Source organism: Macaca thibetana, chromosome 2 (genome assembly GCF_024542745.1).
Source record: "Macaca thibetana thibetana isolate TM-01 chromosome 2, ASM2454274v1, whole genome shotgun sequence".
NCBI classification, from domain to species: Eukaryota; Metazoa; Chordata; class Mammalia; order Primates; family Cercopithecidae; genus Macaca; species Macaca thibetana.
Window position 1 is genome coordinate 4833634 of NC_065579.1, and position 17333 is coordinate 4850966.

Here is a 17333-nt window from a genome sequence, read left to right on the forward strand (position 1 = left end):
CGCTTTTGTGGAGCATCTTACTTGCTGATGAAAAAGGTAACCAGCGTAAATAATCCTAATGTGGACTTTTGGAAGAATGGCAAACAGAGAGGCCCAGTGGAGCCCCAGCCTTGCCACTTCCTTCATCCCCAGCAGGAACCTGTTCTTGATTTTCCCCAGGGGCCTCAGCCCAGTTCCTGGGTCATCCCAGGCCCATGGCAGGGGCACTGAATCCAGCCCAGCCTTGCTCTCTGCAGCTCAGCACCCAGCCACACTCTTGGTTAGTCTGCCCAGAGACAGTGCCCTCATTCTGTTCATTGGGCTCTTGCCTCATTCCTAAGCCTGAGGTCCCCTGTGGGTACTACTGTTCCCAAGTTCCTGCCTGGCAGCCTGCCTTGAGCCCCAGATTTTTCTAGGAGTAAAGAAGCCTTTCCCAGGCCAGGCTCCCACCCGGAATTGGAACACCGCCTCAGGCCCGAGGTTTCTGACTGGAGCTTAGCCACTAGAGGACAGACCCCATGGAGCCAGCTTCCTGTCCGGATTTCCAAGTATCACCTGCCCCATTGCTGGACTCTAACTGCTTGTTGGGAACATTTCTGCTTCTGTCTTACGGCCTTTCTCTCCTTCCCTCTTGGCCAACTGTTCTCCTGAGCTGTGAGCAAAAATTGCTATGAGCTTCAATTGCCTGGTAGATTAAATTTCCTTTGGAAGTACCTGCAATATAATATCATCATCTCCCCAAGCACAGATTTTCACCCCGGTGGGTGGGCCCAATGCTATGTCCTAAGCCCTCTGGATCGTACCTCAGTAATGGGATATGCTCTACAATTCAGTGATATGGCCATGGCTTTACACAATTGGTGGGTTCTGGAAAAGTTCTATTTAAATCTATACTTAGCAAAAAAGTTCCTCTTAAATATTCTAGAGATACTGTGTCAAAGTATCCTATTCTAATCCCTTTACAAAAAGTGAGTAGCAGCCGGGCATGGTGGCTGACACCTGTCATCCCAGCACTTTGGGAGACAGAGGTGGGTGGATGGCTTTTGCTCAGGGTTCAAGACCAACCTGGGCAACATGTTTTTTGTCTTTACAGAAAACAAAAACAAAAATTAGTTTGGCATGGTGGCTCCTGTCTATAGTCCCAACTACTTGAGAGGCTGAGCTGGCAGGATCCTTTGGGCCTACAAGGTTGAGGCTGTAGTGAGCCATGATTGCACCTCTGCTCTCCAGCCTGGGTGACAGAGTGAGACCCTGTCTTTAAAAAAAAAAAAAAAAAGTGAGTAGTAATATGATGTTGTGTGAAGTATATCATATATAAGACTTGAGAATTTTAGCTTTCACATATTGTGATCTTGGACAAATCATTACACAGTCATCTGGTAACTTTTTTCTCACTTGAGAAACAATGAGGGTAACTTAGTAATTTCTAAGGCCCAGTCTAATTCTAATAGTCTCTGATTGTTAATAATCGCACCCTAACTTGTATTATTTTGTATATTCAAATTTTGGAGTTAAAAGTTCTCAAAATTAAGTACACTGACATGAAGCTTCTGCCTGGGGACTGTCTCTTTTGGATTTTGTTTGTATAGGTTGTCCTTAATGACCTGGAATTGTTATAACAGCTGTCAACTGAGGTAAGCTTCACAGAAGAGGAGCTGCCTTACCTCCAGAGAGGAGCTTTTAATTTCTTATTTTTGGAAATAACCGAAAGCCAAGAGGGCTCTTCTGAAAGTGAAACAACAGGCCGCCCCAAGGCACTGGGAGGAGAACAGACCCGGTGCTGAACGGGGATATTTGAGAGGAAGTCCTCTGAGAAGCAGAGACGGCGCCAGCCTGCTCTTTTCTTCTGTAATTAATGGGGAGTCCCTGGATCTTTGTATTAGACCCTTTAATTTAAGGGTTGCTAAATGTTTTACAAACATTAATTAATTCAGTTAGACTTTGCACCACCACCTTGAGGCAGGTAATTCCTCTTTGGGATATCGCATCTTTGCTTGCTACCACAGACTATTTTAGAGCAGATTAGGATAATTATTAATAACCGTAAAGCCTTGAGTTCAGATAAAGTTCTATAACAAAAGGTTTCAAGTACTTTACAAATACAAGATTTGTGTAATGAGGACTGAGGAGGAAGATTGAGCCAGTGTATTGCCAATGATGACAAAGCAGAGATACTGCACTTGTTTCGGGTTCCTCTCCATGCTAAAGACACATGACCTTGAACAGCTCTTTGTGACCTCTTTATGACTCAGTTCCTACAGCTTTCAAACAGGGGCAATGATGTTACTCACCTCCCCAGTTCACAGAGATGTTGCAAAAAATAATATTTGTAATATGCTGTGAGTTCTCAGATGAAAGACAGAAATTAACATATAATGAAACATTATTACCATTTATCATCACACAATCTCAATGGGCCAGACAAGTAAGCATCAGCATCCCCACGGTCCTGGCAGAGAAACCGGTCCTGCCATTATTTCCATTGAACATCTATTCTAGACGCTCACAGAGGTTGAGAACTGCTCAGAGCAACAGGCATGCTCCTAAGATAATCAAAAGCGAACCAAGATGCCACGTCAGCAGAGGTAGCTAAGTATTGATCCTTTTTATTTTCCGTTCCCATTCTTATTTGGGAGAGAGTATTTGAGAAAAAATCAGTTCAGGGAGAGAATCAGAGAACGAACGAAGAAAGTTTTCCTCTTGGACATTCCTCTCAATTCTAAGGTATCACTATATGTGTATAATTTATAGCCCCCAGAATGGGCTGTGTGAGAGCCCTCATCTGTGCCATTGTTCTCTGTCTCCTTTGTTAATAATGCTGTATTTATCTAGGCCAGCATAAAACTCCTATCTTTGTGAGGGTTTCCTGGCCTAACTCTCTACTTGAACTTCCTCTGTCACTCTTGTGTAATTAGCATGTTATATGGAATTTATATTTTGGTGTTGGTCTTGTTTCTTAATGGACTTAACTTTTTGGGGGCATAATTTATTATATGTCTATTCTTCATCTGTTACAGATCTGGGTATACTGAAGTTAATTAAACTCGTGTTAAATGAATTAGTGAATGGAATCCTTCAGGAAAATGTCAAGATTAGAATGTAGACCACACCAAATCCTCATCTGCTGTTCTTACTAAGCCACATCACAACCTGTGAGGCACACAGAGTATAGAATAGAAATATCGAACAGGCACAATTAAGGAAAGAGAGGCTGAATTCAAGAATACCTTTTCAAACAATGTTCCAAAGAGAAATAGAAGACTAACTTAGAAGGTTCAAGAAAACTGTCTACATAAATACAGTATTGCGTAGAAGGACCGAGTTGCTTTGGCACCTGATTCCTACAATATGAGCGCACAGGCTGATCAGGAACCATAGGGATATTTATGGAGTTCAGTTTGCCTTCCATGTTATTGTCACTCTGTGCACTAAGCTCAGACTCAGCCTGGCATTCAGGACCTCCGTGCATGGCGTTGGTCCGTATGTCCCTGCCACATGTCACTCCCCTCTTCTTCCTTCGTGCATCCCGTACTGCAGTGGGGCTGATGGACTTGCTCTCAGCATGACCATGTGTTTCTCCCTCTGATGACTCCCTTGCTTCAAATGCTCTTTCCTGCGGCCTCACTCTTTGTTCGAGCCTCAGCATCTCTACCTGTTGAAGCCTTTTTTGACTCTTTCCAAGGCCTTTCTCAAAATGCTTCCTTCACAAAGAGGCTTTTCTGGTCATATACATGCAAGCCTCTTTGCAGAGCACTTTGGTTGTGCCAAATAAATGTGGAGAAGAGGTATTAGTCCCGTAACTAGGATCATGAATTGGGAGAGCTGCATTGCCTAGGTCTGAATACTCATTCTGTCACTTACTAATGGTTTGAATGTAGGCGAATTACTTAATATCTGTACCTGTGTTTCCTTGTCTGTCAAATAAGAATGATCAGAAGAGTATCAACCACAGAGGCTTTTGTCAGGATTGCACGCAACAGTGAGTGTAAACTGTTTAGAATTGTGCCTCATATCTGGAAGTGTTCGGTAAACGTTTTCCTTGCTTTCCCACACAACCTACCCCTGTTTCTGGATATGCTTATGTTTGTAGACCAAAAGCACTAAATGAGGGTGAGTGCTGTCCATAAGTAGTGTTGCCATAGATCAAATCTAGATGTTTTACCAATAGAACTCCCAAGGAGCCTGAGGAAACTCTGTCACTACTGGAGTCCTCAGCTCTACTGAACCGGGTTGTGGATAATAATTTTCCACGGACACCTGATTTTTATAAAATCTTTTAATGTTCATAGGGACTTACATATTTTCCTTTTCAAGTTTGGCTTAAATATTGTAACAGTATGACCTGATTTATTTGATGGGGTAAGTTTGTGTACAGTTTCTCTAGCTCTTAATCAGTTACACACTCATCTCAGTCTCACAATGGTGCATGAGTTACCAAGGGTATTCAGGAGCCCAGCCAAAAGAAAACAGTGCAAATATTGCCAGTGATAAACAGGAGAATGAATTCCTTCTCTCTCACGTGCCCAGGAGCACTGATACAGTTTCGCTATGTCACATACTAACACTCCTCAACCTCCATCAGTTGAGATGAAATTTGGAATATGCATGTTTTATGTTTTTTTCTGTACTGAATATATAATTACTGCCTAGTAAGGCTGTTAAACGTTCAGTTAGGTTTTTTGAGTTATAATTTTTTATTGAAGTATAATTTTAAAATTTATTATATCTTTTCATTGAGATATAATTCACATTTCATAAAATTCACCCTTTTAAAGTATACATTTCAATGAGGTTTAGTATATTCACAAATTTGTGAAGCCATCAGTAGTTCTAGAACATTTTTATTGCCCCCCCCGAAAAGAAACCCTGCACTCCTTATATTTTGACCTTGTGATAAAATGTTAATTTTATTTTCATTTATTTGGTTAAATTGTGGTAGCAAATTTTTGAAACCAAGAGAACTATATGTATGTATACACACACACACACACACACATACACATACATACATATATATTTTGTAATTACTATTACAATGGGTTTACTTAGCTTACTTTTTATGTTTATCTTATGCTTTACTATTTGCTCAAGGTTTTAACATACAACATACTCACACATACATACACATGCACACATTGATCTTGGTCACATTAGGGCTATTTGGGTCAGGTTGGAGATATCATTGCCATTGTAGCTTGAGGGAGAGACAGTGGGCATGGTGAAGGTAAAAATAACTATCTTTTGTTGAATACCTATTATTCCCCAGGCACTCTTTCTTAAAAATCTGTTTGAGGACATATGCTCGATTATCATCATCTTTATGTTACATGTGAGCAAATAGAGGCTAATGGAGTTTGTATAACTCATTATATCCCAAGGTAGCACAACGACCACGTAGTACAGTCCAAATTTGAACTCAGGCCTTCCGACTTTAGTGCATATGACCTTAACCACTGTGTGCTACCACCTACTGTTAGTTTAACAATCCTAACAGCACTTGATCGATGCCGTACCATGTACTTTCACAAAGATCTCACTCCATTCTCTCAACAGTCCTGTTGGGTGGTGCCAGAGAAGAAGAGCCAGTTCCTATAGTTAAATGGTCACATAGCAAGGCCAGTGCAGACAAGCAGCTGGAATACAGGTATTTTGCCGGAGCTAGGGTAGCGGTGTGTTTCTCTACACCACACTGGGACTTCTAACAGTTATCTTAGGCTTCTGTTCCGGCTCTTATAATAACAATCCACTTTCTATCATGTTTGTTTGGAAGTGTGAATCCCTACATCAACATGAGGATAGCAAATATGACTTAACTTTTTTAGGTAGTCCCTGTGCTCAGGCAATGTTTATTGAATAAATGTGTAAGAAAATTTTAAAAAAGAGTTTGACCATGTAGTCATTTGAATATTTTAGTTCTAGACTTCCTTAAGTGTTGAAATATCAGTATTTTAGTGATGTTTGATGTTACCTTTGTTCTTTTTCTACATGTGTTTCAAAAAAGTAAACTTAATTTCACATACACTTTAAATAGAATGTTTTTTGCATATACCAGGAAATGTGATTACAAATACCTTTTGAAGAGGATGAGTGATAATTTGTACCTTTTGTAAGCAAACTGAATGAGAGTACTATTAGAAAGCTATGGATTGAAGCCTTCATTCATCAGAGAAAATCTGCGGCTCTGTGCCCTTCCTCTCAACCCAATTCCTTAGGTCCTCTGAATACAGCAGTGACCTGAGAGTTCTTGCATCTGCTCCTGGCTCCTGAGAAGGGTCCTGCCAACTCTGTATTGTCCTGTTGGATTTGCAGTCAGAAGTCTGAGGCTGGCAGGCACTGGGCAGGCAATGAGTTCTTTCCCTGTAAGTTGGGCACAAAAAGATCGGCATGGGAGCAGCCTCCTTTGAGACAGCTGCTCTGAGAGGACGCAATAAGCAGGGAGCAGCCAGAAATTCCTCCTAGCAGAGGGTGACTTGTGGGAGGAGTTCAGTTTGCCAAGTATTGTCGTTTGTTGAGAGAAGGTGTGTGCTCAAGGAGGAGTTTTAACCTGGAGGATCATTAACTCTTTTAGTCAGCTGAGGAGGTGCGGTGGCTCAGTGGCTCGGCGAGTTGGGGTTCGTCCTGGAAGCATCTGCCCGGCAAGGTCAGGAAGGAGGTGTGGAATCACTTTTTCATGGGACACTTTGAGAAGGGCCAGCACGCTCTGCTCAATGAAGGAGAAGAGAATGAGATGGTAAGATTCTAGCCACATTCCCTTCCCATCCCACTCCTCAGCCTGCGAGACACACACACACACACACACACACCACACACACACCACACACCACACACACAGACTTCTCTGCAATTTCACTCTGGCATTACATGAGAAAAGGTCATGTTTAAGAAATCTCTCTATCCTGTAAATATAACCTCTGACAGCAGAAATTTGCCAGAATGAAAATATTGTATTTATCTTGTCAATAATGTTTTCTTTTGAAAGAAAACAGAGAGGAGAGAAGCACCGTGCCACTTTATGATTCTTGTTTGAGCCTCAGTGGTATAGCCAGTTCAGTTCTGTTCAACACACCTAACAATTTTAGGAAATCCCTAGTGTGAGAAGCAGCGTATTCCCTGATAGGAAGAAGCAGAGGTGCCGCTAGGTCTTCAACCTTCTCTTACACACCTTGTTCACTGAGTCTGTTGGACAGGGAAGACATGCAATATTAACAATTATCAGCCTATACACATTTCTATTTTCTTCTGGAATTTTACTTCTGTGGCTTCCTCATTATAGAGATTGGTTACAGAAAACTTTCGGTAGTTTGTTATCTCCTTTATTTTAGATGCACTCCCATCTCGAGAACTATAGGAAAATCCAAGATGACTTGTGCTCAGGATGAATTTAAAACTGTATTTCTCAATGACAATGTAATCAAGAGAGAGTCAGAAATGTGTACTTCTGTTTAATAAGGTCTTTCTGCTAATTGTGTAAGCATAGTCTTTTATGCCAGTAATGATGTAATTAAAATGTTAAAATGTGATGCACTCATTCAATAATAACATTTCGTCTTCCTGGAATTAATATGTAAATAACAAACCTGAAAGATATTTACTTAAAATGTTTTTCTTGGTTAATTGCTTTAGCCCTGACTATTAAATTCTTTGTTCCTAAACTGGTCTTTCAAGTCTAATCTGCTTACCTGTTCCTATAGCAACAACATTTTTTGGACTTTCAAGAGTAGATCCCTTCTGCTATCAAAGCTGAAAGAATTATAAAGAAGTAAAAGGCACATTAATTCAGGTGCTTTTCTTAACCATATCCTTTACTTCATTCAGATTTGACTGCCCAGTGAATTGCCTTTAGCCCCTCCACAAATGTCACCAGAAATGACTTGCTAGCCCACACTGGATATCGTCTTTGTTTCCTTAAAGAGTTTTCTTTAGGAAGTGAATATTTCATTACTGTCGATATTAAGTTGAAAAGTTTATCTTCATCTTGAATACTCTTCACCAGAAGGTAGAGGCTCCTTCCTCTGAAACATTTTTTTTTTCTCTCTCTCTCATTTAGAAATACACTCACTCTTTTTCAGTACACCCCTTTCTGCTCTTGGACAATTTGTCTTTCAAGTGTCAATAAGAATCATTTATTTTCCAGAAGACATTCATGGTTGTAGGGAAACTGTTACCTCTTCCCTAGCGTACATATTCCACCAAAGCAATTCATTAACAGTCCATCTTCATAACGGCACCATCAGATGCATGAGGAAGTCCACCTAGTTTCGTATGCAGCTGGAAGCCCAGTTAGCAGAGGGCTTTTAATATGGAAAGGGACACTGTGTTTTCTGGTGGGCAGTCATTTGGCCAGTACTCTCAGCAGAGGTGCAGCAATTAGTATGCACTCCTGAGCTCTCCATCCTCTTGTGCCTACAGAAACCTGGCCACCTGCCTGTTGCTGTGTCTGACGTTCTGTTCCTTTTTAACTCACTCCTCCATCCCTTGCCCAGAGCAGTAAACTTTAAAAATTATCAAACTATATGTATACATATATTCTACATATTTTGTAGTGATTTTTAGTATACACCGCATTTTCTTGGCCACTAGCTAATTTAGTTTTCATCACAACCCTATGAGGTAGATGCTGTGATTCTTACTTGAAAGATGAGGAAATTGATGCACACAGAATTTTCCGAAGGTTGCATCAACCAGTAAGTCCAGGCGCTGAGGCACCACACAGTGGTGTTTAAGTTGATAGTCTTTTGTCTCTGGACCTGAGCATAGCCCACTGATACCTCTTCCAGTTCTTCCAGAGAACATTGCACCCATAAGAAAACACATTTCCTTCCTTCATAAAACAAAGCTAAGGAGAACATCAACATCCAGTCTTCTTATATTCCTCAGGATCTGTTCTGTTATAGATAATTTGAGTTTCTATTTTCTTCAAGATAATTTGAGTATCTTAAATAAGCCTGTTTCCTCTGACTTCCAGGTCTAGAAATGTGTCACACCAAAGTGTTTAGGCTTGTGCTTTATAATATACTTTACTTGAAACTTTGCAAATGTAATTTCTCTTGTGGTGGAAATTACTTCAAATTTCAAGAGAAAACAACATTCTAGGGTTTAGACTTCATGTCAAATAAAGAAGAAGAATATTCTGAGGGCTAAAGATGCCTAGGATTATCTTTCATTTTAGAGTTAAAAAACCGAAAACAGTCTGGGCGCGGTGGCTAATGCCTGTAATCCCAGCACTTTGGGAGACCAAGGCAGGTGGATCACGAGATCAAGAGATCGAGATCATCCTGGCCGACATGGTGAAACCCCATCTCTACTAAAAATACAAAAATTAGCTGGGCAGCCTGGTGTGCACCTGTAGTCCCAGCTACTTGGGAGGCTGAGGCAGGAGAATGGCGCGAACCCGGGAGACAGAGGTTGCAGTGAGCCGAGATTGCGCCACTGCACTCCAGCCTGGCGACAGAGAGAGACGCTGTCTCAAAAATAAGTAGATAAAAATAAATAAATAAATAAATAAATAAATAAAAATAATAAACAAAAGCAAACAGGAGCTAAAAAGCAACCCTAGGTGACCTGAAAGTAATATCTTTAAGTGCGAAATGAGACAGGAGCCAAAGGAAGAAAGAGGCTTTTGGAGGGAGAAGGAAGGAAAGGTGAGAAAGTGCCCTTCAGGGAATGTTCACCTAAATGACTGCCTCAGAAAGGCTTTGAGGAGGAAACTCCTGGAGAGCACTGGGACAGGACAGGAGGCCTGGCTCTCACCGGCCTTGGGCTAGCTGCTTACCTGCTCTAGCCTCGGTTTTTATACCTGTAAAATAGGACTGGTCTTTCTTACCCCTACCAGACTCAGAGCTCTCATGAAGATCAGTGGGGATAATCCATATGAACGTGTTTTGAGAAGATACAGTTCTGGCAAAGTGTGAGCTGCTATTAAAGGTAGGAAGAGCCAGGGCCTTAGCAGTTAACCAATTGAATAAATACTACCCCATAAAAATGAGGTCATCTCTTGCCATTCAGTTATACCAAAAGGAATATGTACTTTTTTTTTATTTTCTTTTTTTTAGACAGAGTCTTGCCCTGTTGCCAGGCTGGAGTGCAGTGGCGTGATCTCAGCTCACTGCAACCTCTGCCTCCCGGGTTCAAGTGATTCTCCTGCCTCAGTCTCCTGAGTAGCTGGGGCTGCCAGTGCATGCCACCACGCCCAGCTAATTTTTGTATCTTTTTTTTTTTTTTTTTTGGAGATGAAGTCTCGCTCTGTCGCCCAGGCTGGAGTGCGGTGGCCGGATCTCAGCTCACTGCAAGCTCCGCCTCCCGGGTTTATGCCATTCTCCTGCCTCAGCCTCCTGAGTAGCTGGGACTACAGGCGCCCGCCACCTCGCCTGGCTAGTTTTTTTGTACTTTTTAGTAGAGACGGGGTTTCACCGTGTTGGCCAGGATGGTCTCGATCTCTTGACCTTGTGATCCACCTGCCTCGGCCTCCCAAAGTACTGGGATTATGGGCATGAGCCGCTGCACCTGGCCAAGAATGTGTACTTTTATTCATAGGCCGTAGAGACTACTTATAAATAGAGAGGAGCTGGGTTATATTCTGCTTACCTTGTGCATACTTTGGGAAAACACCAACCTTTCAGCTTTCTTGTTTGTGAAGTGTAAGTATGAGAATGCCTGGGAGCACAAATCTCTTTGAGTCGTGACGTTTTGTATTTCTATTTTGAAGGAATTTACAACCATGACTGAGCAAAGGTATCATATGGCTTAATTGATTCTAACATTGCTCTTTAGTTACACCTTAACACAATCAATCTTTTGGGGAAGTGTTTTGTTCCAGTGAGACTTAAAAATTAATATCCCCTGATATTTTTCCCTAGGCCTTAACAAATAAGACCAAAAAAAAAAACAAAAAACCCTTTGAATTCTTTTCTGATTATAAAGGTAACATATGTTTATTGTAAAATATTGCAATGACAAATAAGGATCTAAATAATGAAGTAAATATGCTTCATGAGTTTACCACCAGACATGTCAATAAGAAATGCAGGCTGGGCGCCGTGGCTCACGCCTGTAATCCCAGCACTTTGGGAGGCTGAGGTGTGCAGATTGCTTGAGCCCAGGAGTTTCAGACCAGCCTGGGCAACATAGTGAAACCCTGTCTACAAAAATACAAAAAAAGTGTCTGGGCGTGGTGATATGCACCTGTAGTCCCAGCTACTTGAGAGGCTCAGCGGGGAGGCTTGCTTTGGTCCAGGAGGTTGAGGCTGCAGTGAGCTGACATCGTATCACTGCAGTCAAGCTGGGGGGATAGAGTGAGACTGTCTCAAAACAAACAAACAAACAAACAAAAACCTAAAATTCACTTTCTATTTTGCTCTATCTTCATACTTATCTATACTTTTGAGATTATTTGCATCTAATTTATCTGTGTCATGGAAATACGAGGTAGTGGTATTACACAGCATGGTGCAACTGTATTTCTTTCCATTTCTTCCCAACTCCTAACTCAGTGACATCACATTAGTAGCTTGAAATAAATAATGTTGGTGACATTTATGCCACAGAAATCTGTAAATACTACAACGGGACTTCCACCCTGGCCCACCGGAAGGCCAGCTGTTAAATATTTACCAGGACATCACTATCTCCCTTTGTCCCCCTACATGTTAAAAAACAATATGAATATTGTTTTTGGATATCATCCATTTGTTTGCATCATGGCAAAACAAAATTATTGTATTGATTTAAAATTCATATTCTTAAAAAATACATACACATACTCATAAATATGTATTTTTTAATGTTAGATTTTTCGGAGAAAGGGTCTCTATCTGGGTTGGAGTGCAATGGTGTAATCGTAGCTCACCACAGCCTCAGTCTCCCAGGCACAGGTGATCCTCCCACATCAGCCTCCTGAGAAGCTAGGACCACGGGCGCATGCCACAATGCCTGGTTAATTTTCTAGTATTTTATGTAGAGATGGGGTTTCACCATGTTGCCCAGGCTGGTCTCAAACTCCTGGACCCAAGAGATCCACCTGCCTTGTCCTCCCAGAGTGCTGGAATTATAAGAGTGAGCCTCCACACCTGGTCAATATGTATTTTTTAACAAAAATGGAATGATTCTATCTCTACTTTAAAAAGAAGAACTAACCTTTCCATTATACCTACAAATGCCTTATGGATATATATATATATATATTTGATAATTAGAGTGTCACATAACTATGTCAATGTTCAAGTTGTGTTTGGATGAATTGTACTGTATCAGCAGGTTTCCCATGTTGCACGTGTATTATGTCTAATTTTTTTTTTTTTTGGTTGTGATGAGCAACTTTGTACTTAGGTTTTTATTTATTTTTCAGATTATTTCCTTAAGATAAAGGCCTAGAATTATTATTACTGCCTTAAAGGGGGCATGCATTTTAAATTTGGATTAACACATCATGCCAAATTACCCTTCAGAAGTTGTAGTTGTACCAATTTATAATCAGACCAGCAATCTTTTTTGAGAATACTTGCTTTCTCCTCCATTCATGCCAACATTGAAAATTATCAGTCTTTTTAACTTTGGCTCATTCAGTATACAAAATCGATATTCTGTGGTTGTATTATTTTTACATTTCCTTGATTTGAAGCTGAACACATCTTTATATGTTTATTGGCATTTATATGTTTTCAACTAGAATCTCTTGATTTTGTAACTGGTATTATACCAACCAGCAGTGGGTAACTAAAAACTAGTAGTAGAAAAGCGCGATAAACTCTTTTTGGACTTCCGTGTCATGTTGGAGAACCTAGCAACGGACACGTAACGTGGCAGCGGGTGGTGTGTGGTCGTTGCCACATTGGGAGTCCTGTCATGCCTCCAGCAGGAGCTAGGAACATTTTTTTCCACCAATTATTTGGCTCACTTTGATAGCCAATGTTCGTCTTTTCTTCTCTAACACCCGGGAGCAAAAGCACCTCCCCCACCTCAATAGCCACTTGTTTATTATGCTCCATGAGCACCTCTGAGGCAGTTGCCCATGTTAACTAGTGACCCCACAGATCTCATAGTGGGGGAATTGTGTTCAGGCTGAGACATTTTGTCATTTGAAATGTTCAGGAAGCTGGGCCACTGGCCAAGTCTAATGTCTTTATTCTCGATTCATTGCTGCAGAACTCCCATGAAGTCAACTCATCTTTGATATAAATTTTAGAGGAGTGAAATTTAATTGCTTCTTGAAGACAGTGACCCTGCTCATTTCACATTTTCTTGGCTTCTCCTTTCCCCTTCCCATTACACTCAGAATTTAACACAGTGCCTGGCACAAAAACTCAGGGCATGATAGCATAATTGCAAGCTCCATTAACTGCAATTTTGCATTCTGAGAACAGGGAGGCAGCAGGGCTCAAAAGTAGGAGTGGTTTGAGTAATTTAAAAATAAACCTAGAAAATGTTATGTTATTTATTTGGAGTGGTCAATGGTTAATAGTCTCAGGATTTTATCAGTTAGTTCCTCTCTCCCCCAAGAATAAAAAAAGCTTATTCTTCCGAGTTAATTAGCCATATTATACTATTTTTCTATGAGATACTTTATCTTTTCATTCATTCATGTATAAACTCAACAAATATTTAAGAAACCTCTACTTTTTGCCAGGAGTCCTCTGTGCTAACTAAGGAGGAATTTGAAAGAATAGCAAATAGCTTCTGTTTTCAAGGAGCTCACAATCGAGTGGCAGTGCTGAGTACATAATTTGCAGGACCCAGTGCAAAGTGAAAATGAGGTGTCCCTTGTTCAACAATTATTAAGAATTTCGGGATGGTGATAGCAGAGCATTAAGCCAAGGGTAGGGACCTTCTGAGTGTAGGGCCCTTCTGAGCATAGGGCCCTGTGTGACCGCACAGGTTGTGTGCCCATGAGGTTGTCCCTGCAAGTTGGGGACCCAGGGGTACAAATATAATGAAAGTGTGATATAACAGGTATCATTTTGAAAGCTATGCATACAGAGCTGTGGGAACACAGAAGAAGGAAAAATTCAGTCAAGGAAAACTTCAAGGGGAAAGATGACATTTCATTTCCCTGGAGGTGGGAGTAAGATTTTGAAGAACTTCATAAGACATTCTAATGAATATCCTTTCCAATGATTCTCAAATATTGATCTGTAGAAACACACAAAATAGATTCCTAGGTCCCATTCTAGACCTACTAAATTTGAATCTTTGATGGTGGAGCTGGACTTGGTCAGAATGATTGTGATGCCAGCCTGGCTGACACAATGTGGAAGCCACTGGAAGTTTTGAAGCAGGGAGTAATATGGTAGGATACTTTAAAGGATGTTACATCATGGAGTGAGCAAAGTTGGTTGAAAGAGAGACCAGTGAGGAGGTATTTGAAATAGTCCAGGTGAGAGGAATAGGACTAAACTATATAGCCTTGTCAGAGAGGATGCTGAGTAAAAAGTAAATTTAATAGATATTTAGATGGTAGAATGAAGAAGACTTCATAATCCAAAGACTGGGAGGTAAGAAAGAAGAGGTAACAGGATGAGTAGTTATTAAGGATATCTCTAAGGTTCTTAGCTTGTCCAATGAGGAAAGATGATAATGCCATTTAATCCCCAAAAGAAAAGTAGGAACAAGTTGAGAGTAGGGATGGCAATAGTAAGAGCAAATACTTAAATGGCGATTGATCTGAGCCAAGTTCTGGACTAAGAACTTTGCACATAGTAATGTATTTAATCCTCTCAGCAACCCACTAAGGAATTATCATCTCTCTTTTATGAATACGAAAATTTAGGCATAGGGAGATTAAGTGACATTACCAGGTTCATTTGGCAAAGTAAATGGCAGGCTATGGCTTAAGTCCTTGCCTTAAATAATGGTTTGTTGCCTATTGTTTTTGTTAAATTTTGGATGTGCTACTTTAGTTGTTGATGGTAGAAAAAACATCAGGGTGTAATCGAAAGAAACACAACATTACCAGCATGACCAGCATGTTGTGTTGGTTAGACCAGCATGTTGTGTTGGTTCTAACATGATTTATTCTTACAACCCTAGAGCACTTCACCTCTCTTTAACATTGGCCTAGACCACTTCACCTCTCTTTAACATTGGCCTATTTACAAGGTGGAGATAATGTTACTCAAACACCAGGGTTTCAGTCTAGGTCCTGCTGCTGGCTGCATAGAAAGCCAATCACTGAGACAGCAAGTATTGCCAGGGAAGATGGATTTTATTTGGGTGCTGCCACTGAGGAGATGGCACTTCAGTCTCAAATCCATCTCCTGACTGACAACAATTGGGGTTTATGTAGCAGGAAAGGAATGTAACTATATTGGGTAAACAGGAATTAGGGAGGAGTAAGGAAATCATGAGGGATGAGGGACCTGGTTTCTCACTGTCTGAATGTGATGATCTGGTGAGTTTCAGTTACTTGATACTATTCAGGAGTCCTAGGGTGGGTTTCCTGAGGGAGGGCCAAATGTAAATTTTAATCTTCAAGACCTGGGTCAATTTTAGTATTTTTATTTTAAAAGACTGTAAAGATCACTTCTATGGGACAATTGGGCCAGTTTCAATAATAATTCCATAGTGGATTGAACCAGGGCTCGATACAGATGATTTCTTGGGGTCCTTTCCAAAACACACACACACACACACACACACACAAAATTCAAACCTTTTTAAAACAGATAAAACCACTGTGAAACATCTTAAGAAATTTAAGTAATAATTTGTTTTCAAAGTGCTGTGAGTTTTTTGGTCAATGAAAGAAAAACGTATCTGGAAACATTATATCAATGGGAACTGGCAATTTATGGCAGTTGTGTCAATTACTCATAAATAAAGAAATAAGGAGTAAATCTATTGGCCAATGATTAACCAATGCTGAACCGTATAGGGTCTTCAGGCCCATGGAAGACAGAGCACAGGAACTTGAGTTGGCACTTTGGTGAGGGAATTGGTCATTTGCTGATGGATCCAGAAGAGATTCATTTTGGGTGCCCATTTCAAGGCTGTGTAAAGACTAGACAGATTAGGTTGACTCAACTAATTGGCCAATAGCTACTTCTGAGTGCCCTTCATATAAACCTTGGTAAGCTGCCTGAAACCACAGGCTGGGTAGAGTTGAAAGGCAGCTCAGAACACCATCTCCTCAACTTTTCCCTCAGCCTAAGGCTATTCTTATGGACAATGAGTACAGCTGTACCTGAAATGACCCCTCAGAGAAAGAATAGAGAGGAGGCCCAAATGTCCTGAATGCTTTCCAGAGAAATATAATGTTCCCAGGCCAGGACACTCTGATTTCAGTGGGTACACACGCAGAGCCCTGGCTGAAACTGTAATCACTTCAGCATTTCCAGAATCTGTTGCCTTATTTGGGGAACTATGGCTGAAGGATTTTGAAACTCTGGTACTCTAGTTTCAGAATCAGTACTTAGAAGATAATATTGTGAAAAATGATTAATGTTTTGAAGCCAGTTCTAAGACAATACTATCCAAGAATTAAGTTTGGGTAGATGGAGAGATCTGAGACTGTATCTTATTTCATGTTTATATTTAACATGTTACATTGACTTTATTTGATATATTTCTGATGAGATGAATTAAAATGTGTGCATGTATTACAAGAGTTTCTCTCTTCTCTCCTGACTCAAGTGGGTTGTTAACCTCAATCTTACAAAAGGAGGCGCTGAGAAACCATATAATTTACCCAAATCTGGCATCTAAGAAGCAGCAAAAACAGAACTTAAGCGTAGGCAGATTGACTTCAAACCTTCTGCTCATAACTCAGTGTACTTTATGCTTTTGATGTAGCCTGTTATTACTAATACAAGTACTAGTACTGCTGCACAAGCCCCACACAGTACTCATTAGTTTAGCAGTTATTTTATACTCTGGGCTTATTTTGAACTTGTGAGAAACAAAACCTCCAGATCTGTTTTTGTACAAGTCTTAAATCTCTGATCTTTTGGGCATAGACGTGATTAGGATCACAGGTGTTGAAATCAAAACATCTGGATACACCTTCAGTTTTTAGTCATCTCTGCATGCCTGTACTGCAGAAGTGGCCTCTCTTTGTGATCCTATTCCTCTCCCAGTGGTATCCTCCTGGGCGTATGACTCTGCTAGGCTTGTAGTAGAGGTAGATAGGGTTATCTGTTGCACTTGTCCAGACTTAGTCTTAGCCAATCCCTTTGTATCTTAGCTTCGGGGAGTAGTGCTTTCTCAATATTCGTATTCTCCCTCTCTGTGGCAGCCAAATCTGTCTTATACTTGTAGTTTTCTTGGGTAAGACTTTCTTCTCCTCCACTAGCTATTAATTGCATTTGATTTTAATGTGGAATCCTGGTTTCAGAATAGTCAATGGTAAAAGTTTTTGCCTTTAA

The 17333-nt window shown here is 40.6% G+C and overlaps 1 protein-coding gene across 5 annotated transcripts in view; it reads left to right on the forward strand.

The window, feature by feature from the left end:
• Positions 1-17333, forward strand: part of ATP13A4 (ATPase 13A4) — a 173468-nt gene that overhangs the window by 1944 nt on the left and 154191 nt on the right. For 3 of the 5 annotated variants that reach the window (XM_050779096.1, XM_050779099.1, XM_050779100.1), the window contains exons 1-2: positions 6082-6338; positions 6548-6709. The exons of 1 other annotated variant lie outside the window; for it this stretch is intronic. In XM_050779096.1, coding sequence (XP_050635053.1) covers positions 6324-6338; positions 6548-6709 — 177 coding nt within the window. In that variant the 5' untranslated portion in view covers positions 6082-6323. Of the gene's footprint in view, positions 1-6081; positions 6339-6547; positions 6710-17333 lie in introns of those variants that run through there. One more of the 5 variants, XM_050779098.1, reaches the window with a different exon arrangement.